At 42.6% G+C, this 10,047-nt stretch overlaps 1 protein-coding gene across 1 annotated transcript in view; it reads right to left on the bottom strand.

The window, feature by feature from the left end:
• Positions 1-2,783: 2,783 nt before the first annotated feature.
• Positions 2,784-10,047, bottom strand: part of LOC131286300 (low-density lipoprotein receptor) — a 204,544-nt gene continuing 197,280 nt past the window's right edge. Inside the window, exons 16-17 of the mRNA XM_058315234.1 lie at positions 9,213-9,362; positions 2,784-3,291 (exon numbers count right to left, since the gene is read on the bottom strand). Coding sequence (XP_058171217.1) covers positions 3,247-3,291; positions 9,213-9,362 — 195 coding nt within the window. The 3' untranslated portion in view covers positions 2,784-3,246. The remainder of the gene's footprint in view (positions 3,292-9,212; positions 9,363-10,047) is intronic.

The raw sequence follows: 10,047 nt of genomic DNA, 5'->3' as shown, positions 1-10,047 counted from the left end.
TCGTTTTGGGATAAGTTCAAACACTCTACGGGATGTGTGTTCGTTTGGCTTCCACATAGATTATCTTTTTTTTAAATGTGCATTTATTTACAAATACTTTCAGCTTTTCTTCCGATTTTTATTCTGTTTTGAGTGTAGGAATTTGGAACGTATGATTTCTTCCCAGGTTTCGTATCTTTCCTCTGTTAAACAACGATGTGGGTTTTACTTCTCCTGTTTTGTTGTTTCGTTTGATTCTATTTTTGTTTCTTTTTATTTTCTAAATTATTTTCTGCTTCTTTCATGTAAGACTTGTTTCGAAATAGCAAAGATGTTTGTTTTTGTTTTTTTGTTGTTATGAGTTTTACTTGATTTCGGATGGATGGTCAGAGATGCTACGAGCGACTAGGTATGTAAGTATGTATTCCGGCTACATTTATTTCCAAAATCAAGACCGGGAAAGGAACTGCTCGTTTAGTTTGTTCCTTGCACTGGGAGTGGCAAAAAAAAGGTTCCGGTGTTATAACGAATCTCTCGTGCTTTTTGCTTTCGCACCGGTTGTTGTTTATTTATGTGTAATTGTACTGAATGCTCCAATGCACCGAAGGGCATCCAATTTAATGCACGAGTAGTCCGTGTATCCTGTGAGCAGATGCAACACTGTTAATTTCTCCCACCCTTGAGCCAACTGAGCCGTTTGTGGGGAAAGGGTTAATCCAAAAGCGGGGGGTTTCTTTTAAATATATCAACCTTCCTTCCCGAAGTTAGTTCAACGGCGCTTTAGTTGCTATGTGCTTTTTACAGTATATGTCGATCGAAAAACAGAATGAAATAAAATAAACGATCGTGCTTATGCTGACAAGGACACCGGAAGAGACGGGATTTTGTCGACCACGTTGAACGTGGAAGATTGGATGGATTTTACATAGTGTTCATTGTTTGCACTAGGCGTGGTATATGATTTCTGGTTCTTGAGCGTGTTCGCTTATATTTGAATATTTTAAAAATATTTGGCCGTTTTACCGTTGGAGGGGGACTTTTGGCAAGAGATTTGTTAGGATTAAGGTTTTTATTTTTGGGTCCAGGGATGTTCGCCGTTCGTAGGTTTATTTTCCTATACATCGTGACACCTACTCGCCGTTAGTACGTTCTCATCACTTATTTTCTGCCTGCCTTCCTCAGCTAGGCGTTCATCCTGGCCCTAACCGACACACTACGCTATAGATTGAGCAATTTTCTATGCCCCCGACGCACGTCTCGCAGACCGCCCGCTGCCCATTTTCGGTGGACGGCGAGCCGGCCGGCCCTGCTCGGGCTAAAAATGGGAAAAATCTGAGCAAAAACCAACGCATAACCTAGGTGTAGTATGTTACTCTGTGTGTGCACGGGAATAAATTCTCGGTAAGTCTTGTATGTTGTGTGTGCGAGTGTTTCTGTGTACGTCCTGCTTCCGTCTTCTCGTGTTTTCTCTACTGTTCAGTGTCGTTTCTTACCCACTACTTCCGAACGGTTCAATTTGTTTCCTCTACCGCCATTTTCTCGAACACTCTTTTGCCTTTTTCGAAAGTGCTGGATTAATGTTTTGTTACATTAACCACTTTTTCTTTGCTTTTTTATTCTACGTTTTTCTCTTCCTTCAAACCCACTTTCTTCCCTGTTATACTAACAACTTCACTGACACGGACCGCAAATGGAAAAATACAAACGGGAACAAACGTTATTTTAACCCCACACAACGAGTGTCGGTTGTTGAGCTAGTTATCGAACGGTCCTAGACAGGTATAGGGGAGGGTAGAATTGTCACTATCTACGCTGAAATTGAGCTATGAAGGTTGGTGAAAGGTGAAAAGAAGTGGCATTTGTCATCCGTCCAATCGCAAGAGTGATAGAAACAGCAGCAACTTAAACAGCATAAACACATTTCTTTTCTGTGCAATGATGGTGAAATGAGAGAAGAACAGAAACAACATAACGGAAAAAAGGAAGGTTTTATATTTACAATTACATTTATAATTTTTCATGTTTTCGGGCGAGTTTCACTAACGCCAACACCACGTGTGGGGTGCTATCAAAACGATTCCTAATCGTTACGATCACACACCCTAAACGCTGCACCGCGGTCGGACGACTTGGCCTTACATTGGTGTCCTGGTTGACTAAACTGTTTGCCTAAAGACGTGCCCGATCGTCCATTTTCCATTCATCCTCGTTGCGTGGAAGCAGAACCTTTGTCACACGCCTCACGCCATTTCTATTAACCTAGTCTGACAAGAAACTAACAGCAAACAATAATTATAATAATGTACTAAACATCTGATTCCCTTTTCCCATGCGTCATCATCACCATTGTGTAGGCTTAGCAAACCTCGATCACAGTGGGGTCAACGAACCGCAATTTCAGAATTTATCTACAGTGTTTTTTCTTCTCCCGAAAGGCAATATAGTTTGAAAGAAAACCAGTTGTCCCTCCGGTCGGATCAAGCCTGGTGGTCCAAAAGGAAACGAAACAAGTTCCAAGTACCGAGAGTGAAGTACAACTAATTCCTCTTTTTTCTAGCTAGCAAATGAAACCTAACCGTATATCCTTGTACAGGCCCGTGCGTACGGGCTGTCTATAAATTATTGTGTGTTAAATATATAACCTTGGAGGACACTCTTCTTGCCGCGGCGTTTCTTTTAGCGTCCCTATAGTGTTATCGTCCTTTCCAGAGGACACCAAGAACCTCCCATTGTCGCTAGGAATTGAGCCTCGACGGGCGGGAAACAGGGGGGTTTGCGCTCAATTCAATCGTTACGAACGATAAACTTCTTTTTTTCTATTAACTTCAATTACTTTTTTTTGGCGAATTCGAGTGCGTGGAAAACATAGTCATTTGGTTTGACGAATCTTCTAGGTTTTGCCATTTTCCTGTACCGTTGCCGTTGCACTTGGCGAACATTCGAGGCTGAACTATTGCAATGATTTGTGTTTGTTGGGTCGTAGTATTTCTTTCCGGTTCCGGGCTGGGAGCAATAAACTCCACAACGATAGGGGTGCCGATGTATTGCGATTTCGAACGCTTCCGGAACGAGCCTATTGTACCATTGAGTATTGAGTATTGGATTGCGTCGTTTTTGGTGGTTAATAATTTGTGTGTGTTGTGTTGTTTGCGTCTCTTGCTGCTCGCCATTCCAACAAGCAGTCCAATGTTTGCGTTCCAAATGGTTTAATTTGAATCAGTTTGAGCTCATCGTCGTCGGTTGGTGGTGTCGCGGCATGGCTGTAGGTTAGACGAAATCGTTCGTGGCCGGTCTGTTTAGGGGTTCCTGTGCCTGAAAGAAGAAATTGAAGGGGTTGTAAAAATGAATTAGAAAAATGGAACGATTGGAATGACCAAAAGAAATTGAAATTTTACGAAAGTTAAAGAAAAATTGAATTCATTTAAATTACATGCATAGGAACAAGAAGAATTTCAGACAGGAAAATAAACACGTCCATAATGGCGAACAAAACTTTCCTAGAGACATACAACAACGACAAAAATTAACTAATTTGCTGAGTAAATTATGTCTATACAACAAATGCTTTCGTAGAAATCAATTTTCATATTTCCTAGGAGTAACAAAACGCAACTTTCCTGGTGATAACTAAATAGTACCGGCACCAGTGTTCTTAGTAAATGTAATCCTACGTCTGCCAGTGCAATTTCAATTAAGCTCCCACATTGAAATGATTATATGACTCGTATTTCATTGAGAACCGCTTCTTACGAGCGAATGATTTGATGCTTACTAGAAGAAATCCCTTTCCATCAACCGTTGGGACCGTCGTTGTTCAAGCGAATCGAGATGCAATTACTTTTCGTCCTAAGCTCCCATCGTCGAACTTCCCAGCATGGGTTGTTTGAACACGAAGAGTTTCACACTGACTGGCTTAAAAAACACAATTCGTACCACATGCAGAGCATTTAATGTTTCATAGCGCGTAAAACGAGAAAAATTATTTTTTAAATGTATCAACACAGACGCGAGGTTTGTTAAATCAAACAATTTCAAATCTCAGCACAGTTTTCAAACAAAGGCATAATGTTGTGTAACGAAAAACACAGTATGAGAATGGAATTTTTCTAGTTTTTGTAATTGTGTTATATATTAAATTGAAGCAAAACAAAATTAAAATTGGATAACACGATTTCAGCCTCCAAGTATGTACGATCCCTTTCGTGCAGTCAACTTTTTTTTAACAAGAAGCTTTGTTTGTAACAATTATAATAACCATTAATCTTTTTTTGGGATTTCATTATGGCCTTATAAGGTTTCATTTGTAATTTTCTTTTTGACAAATTCTCTACTTCTTAAGTGAACGTAAAACAAAAATCACGCCACATGTTCGTGCAATTGAGTATTGTTTTCCTGATATAATATTAAATATAAAGTAGTTTAGTTCGAAAACAGCTCATTCCTAATGTCTATCTAAAATGGCCCAAGTCTCCCTTAATCACATTTGTTCAATGAGATCCTTGAAAATATTTTGTAACATGCAAAAATGTTTTGTACATTCGTGTTTAAAAGGATCAAAGAAGTTGAAAGTAGCATGCAAATACTTTCACTAAGGCGCGCAAAGGGAAACAGAGAGCAGGGCACGAAACGAATATAAAAATCGAAGGAAAAAAGTCAATTTCTCTAACATTGCAACAACGAGCAAACACAAAAAACGGCTTCCGCTACCGTTTCTTACCTTCCCATGTGGTGTGGGTTTAGCGGACGAATGGGGAAGTCAAACGACGAATGTCCTCAAGGAAAATTATGTTGCACGGAAGGAGCACATATTTATTCTCTCTCTCTACCTTACTCTGAATTGATCAGCGCCAGATCAACCCCCGTTCGTTCGCTTCCACCGTTCTGTTGGGGGTGTTGTTTGGCTTTTTTCTTGTTTGGTTTGAATTATTGATGCACTGGTGCAGTTGTAGCTGTTAGTTACGATGCAGTTTGCGTATTCACAAAATTCTTTTAGCTTAGTAAATCGGCATGTTTCAAGGTGTTTGGTATGTTTCGCTTGCGTGCCGGGAAAAAAGAAACCCAAATGGAAGCAGATCGCCGGTACCCGTGTTGCAACGCGTGCCACTGCTGATGATGGTAATGGTGATGGTTGGTGGTGGTGTTGAAAGTGCAGCAGTACCGTTGAGATTTCCGTGGGTCCCCATGAGAATTGAGAACAAAACCAACTCGCATTCGGCTGCTATTGGTTTCTACTAGTTGACCATTTCCTCCACACATTGGGTTTATCGTACACAATCTCTCCGTTCTCGTTTAATTCCCTCTCTATTCGCTAAATATCTGCAAAACCCCATTCTTCCAATGTCGCGGAGTTTAATGCCCTTCCTTCACTTAGTCTACTTGAAAAACGCTTCATGTGCGGTAATGAAATGTATTGATCTGATCGAACCGTCCGATCGGCAAGCGTCAAAGGATGGTTGGAGAAATGAAATCCGCATATCCGTCGGTAACGGGCCAATTGCAAGGATAATAATTTGAAACGTCGAAAGGATTTGAGGAAGTAGAAAATAATAAAAACGACAAGATACATTATAATCATCACACACACACACAGCGTCACACAAATGTTGGCGAAGCGAGAGCAAGTGTCGAAGAAAGAATGCAAGAAAGAAGAAAAGAGAGCAGAGAAAAAGAGATATAAAGAACGTTAGCACGGTTGCGGACAGCTTCCGATGTCCTTTTGGTACACGAAAACAGAAAAGAAAACAAAAACTATGTTATTTATCATTTTGGGGTTTCCTTTCCGCTGCAAAGCTCAGAAACTTACAAGATAGTAACGTTCTTCAATCAATTTTCTGCTCATATGATTTAAATCCCGTACGACTTCGGATGGAAACTGCCTACTTAGTTGGAAGTTGTTCTTTCAAACCAAAGGCGACTATGTGCCTTACGAAAAGCTCACTTTTTGACGTGAAAAAGCTTACTTCCTGTCACGGTTTGCATTGCCGATCTAGCGAGCGGAGGTTATCGTCTTGATGCTTATCCATTTCAACTTCTCTAGCATGTACACGACTGTAAAATTGTGGATGTAACGGATCTTGGTACTTGTATGCTCACTTCTCACCAAACGCTTCCACCGACCGCTGCTCTAATCTTGATCTAAAAGGACATCTCCGACGGGCAGCTTTCGGTGAGTTGTTTTAAATCCTTCCCGTGCCGTTCGTTCCTCCCGATTGTCCCACCCGCGCTAATCCTTTGCTGGTGCTCCTTTTTAAGTAGCAGTATGTTTAAGACACGCTTAATGTACCGTACGCCACCCTTTCTTTTCCCTCATTCCGAAGGGATCCCGAATGGAAACCCGGGCCGGAAGTTAAATCCTTTCTTAGCGTCAACCCCAACCAAGCATTGTGTGTATGTGTGTGTGTGTGTGTGTGTGTGTGTGTGTGTGTGTGTGTGTGTGTTTGTGCATCCGTCATGGAGAAGAAAGAAAATGAAAACCTAAGCTTGGTTTTCTTCTTTGGTGTCTGTGTGTATTTGTGTGGGTTTGTGTGAAGGAAAAACGCTCCCTGCATATCGCAACTCTGACGGGAAAAAATGGCGCTGTCCGGTGCATGCATTAGAAGTCACTCGGTGGCATGCGTTGCTCTAGGCCACATCGGTTGGGAACCGTTCTTTTGTCGGACGGGAATTTGGCCGAGTTGCGAGGGGAGATGAAAAGACGTACCGGAATATTCAGCTTTCATTGTACTTCTTTTTCTGCTTGAAAACAGACAAAACGAAAGGAATGAAAATCTGTGCACTTGTGTTGTACAAGGTGGGGGGGATAAGACTGCATCGGACAGCTGCCCGAAACAGTGAAACGCCAGTTCCAAACCTAGTTTTATTTCTGCTTGTGAAGGCAAACGCGACAAGGCTGACGAGGTATCTCCTTCACACGCGCGCTGGCCACAGCTGGCTGAGGAGAACTGGGCCCTCAGCTCACCGGAGACAAGTGGAGGGCAGCCTGAAATGCTGCCGAGCACTGAAAGCCGGGATGAAAATCACATTTCACCCCGGGTTTCGACTCCGTGTTTTTTTCCCACCCGCTCGTTTTGACTAAGCTCAAGGATTTGCATTTGCAAGTTTGCAAGCAACATAAAGTTCATCGGTGGTGATTTCGTGTGCCATTTACCCGCCCAGGCCTTACCCGAGCCAAAATAAAATCCAAAATCGCATCCGTCCGGCGAAAGCGTACTTCCACGGGCACAGCAATTGTGTTCGCACAACACAAACTTTCCCATTTAATTGACCGAAAGTGTGAGCGGCCCGAGCATTGGACACAAAAGTTGCCGATACCGGCAGGGCTGGGATGTTTACTTAAAACTTTCTACGTATGTATGTTAGCTTATTTTATTATCCACCTCTCGGTGAGGCTTGCATGAAGGTTTGGCCGTGAATAATTCATGCCCGTGTGCCGACCTCACGAAGGGAGCCGTAGTCACCACCATGGTGACAAAAGAGAAACACAGAACACAGAAACACACATCGGAAACCGGCGCAGATTCACGGGAACCCTCTCTCTTCACCGGGCAGATTAATTATGGGACAAAAGTTAGGCGTTTTACTTCATGGTAGGTAGGTGTGGATTCGACCAACGATTCGATTGCTAGACCCAGGCTCGGTATACTGGCCCTCGACGAGTACTTTGTTTTGCTCGGGTGTCGCTTTTAAACACACCAGCACTACCACGTACGACCGAAAGTACTCAAAACAAACATTAGAACTATAGGGGACCATGCCGGGTGTTTACCAAGGGGCACGTGGTTATTAACAACAACAAAAAAAACACCCTTCCATCTCACCCACCATACTACAGTCGGGCACTCGAAAAATGGTGGCGAGATTGCTTTTGAAAATATAAATAATAAAGAAAAACTTTCAGTTAGTGTTTCAGTGTGTCCGTCCCTTCCGTTCTACCGGCAGCGCAGCTTCCAACACCGGGCTCCACCATGGCTTTTTTGTCCTCCATGAGCGGGTACACACACACCCACGACCATGGACACATGGATTTAATCAGGTTAATATGTGCCCTGCGCTCCCAGTCAGTCACTAGTACGCGGCCCTTGTCTGCCTTGGCGCCAACCCCGAAAGGTAATGGGATAAAACTCTGAAACGTTATTAGTTTTACACAGCTCTGAATGCGGGGCAGGCGCACGTGGCAAAAAAAAATCACCTTTTTGATGTTACGGATGGGACTTGCGAGGACGAAGAATTCTCTATTTAATTATAGTTCACTTTTTTTCTACCTCTTGACACGATGCAGCACGTGGTGGACGTGAAGGGTGAGTGATACGCAAAAAAGAAAGAAGTATCCATGAATATATACCGGTAGCGGTAGGTCCCTTAGGCGAAACGCGGCCAGCAACCCGTGATAACGATCTTTTCTATGCAGCAATCGTTGCTAAGCCGGTGTTGGCAACGGGTGCACAAGGTTGCACGTTGATGGGTGTCCTTAAAATTTTCATACCTTACTCGCCCACCACAAGTGAGCGTATGTGTCCGTTGTATGTCCGTTCGTCGGTGGTGTTAAACTAGATCCTTTGATTTACCTTTCATTCGTCGGTTGCTCCATCGCTTCTTGCGCTCAAGTGGGGTCTTTAGTTTGTTTAGCTTCGTTTTAATTGAGTGCTTGTTTCATAAAACGGTTCAACGTTTTCCCATGTCAATCTACCTGTCGGTGCCCCCTGGGCTCGGTTTATGAAATTCTTGCTTTGATTTGCGTTGCTACGGATCGTTTCCAACGTTTCTTCCGTGTGAAAACCTCTTTCGCCTACTGAGCGGGAGATTTTCATTCGTCGCGTATAAATATCCAATCTAAACCATCCGTTTTGTTCTGTTCCTTATGCCTAGTGTGTGTTTGTGTGTGCTTATGTTTTCCTCTGCTCACTTCAGTATTCTTTTCTCGTACAATACATCATGTTCTCGCTAAACTGGTACGCCTTTTTTCGAACCGCGAAAATCGTTTGGGAGCCCGACAATGGATCCGGTCTGCTGTGGTCGTTGTTTGAATCTTTCTATTGACTAACGAGACGTTCTTCGAAATTTGTGTCCGACATTTAGCTGTGTACGTGCGTGCGTGCGTTTGTGTTGGGTTGGTTGGCAGTGGCTTCGCGAACCCCCACCATCACCTATAGTGGGTCCTGCTGTACACACACCCAGGGCACACGGGGCCCCCCTTATCGTATGCTGACGGAGTAGTCCCGGGCCAGCGCTCTTACCTCTTCGCCCACGGTGCTCGGGTACATGCGGCTCTGCATGTTCTTCTCCAAGCTGAACTGATCCTCGGTCGTTTTCCTGTACACAGGATTGTCGAAGTTCATCGACGTCGAGTTCCGGTGCAGGTGGTGCCGATAGATGCAGAATACGATCTGAAAACAAAATGCGAGAGAAAAGTTGTGAGAATATGTGGCCGTACGGATGGCGTACGAGGTTTATTTTTGGAAAAAATCAAATAACCGAAGAAAAAGATAAAGATGTGTTATTTTTGAGAAAATTTAAAAATAATGATTGTACAATACATGTTATAAACGATCGTTAAATTAACGAATCCTAGAAAGTTGCTCTATGGTTGTAGAAACAACCAAAATTTCAGTCTTTTATTTCCCTGAGTTTGTTTGTAACAGAAAGAACCAGTTGTCTATTTTCCGCGCTTATTTGTATATTTCCTATCTCTAACAGTTCCTCTTTTTCTTTGACAGGTGCTTGTTAGAGCGAGTCCGGACTCGCAGTTCTGGATTGTCTCTAACAATGCACTAAAGCACAATAAATTAACCATACAAAGAAAAACGTACATTGAGATAATTAAAAGATGCAACAAATTTAACTCGAGTGGAAAAATAAATTGGATTCATTGGTTCACAAAAGCAACTAAACCTTTCTTTTCCATCACCTTCTTTGCTTACATATGATAAAAGAGAATTTTTTAAGTAAATGAAACTATCATGAAACATATGAATTTACGAAAACGGGACCTTTTGCCCTACACGTTTTAAAGACAACATAATACTAACGTGTTGACCCGGATTCTTCTTGGTTGGTCTACACCAACCATTT

The sequence above is a fragment of the Anopheles ziemanni genome, chromosome 3 (genome assembly GCF_943734765.1).
Source record: "Anopheles ziemanni chromosome 3, idAnoZiCoDA_A2_x.2, whole genome shotgun sequence".
Lineage (NCBI taxonomy): Eukaryota > Metazoa > Arthropoda > Insecta > Diptera > Culicidae > Anopheles > Anopheles ziemanni.
Note: the sequence above shows the minus strand (reverse complement) of the source record. Positions and strands in the feature narration are given on the sequence as shown.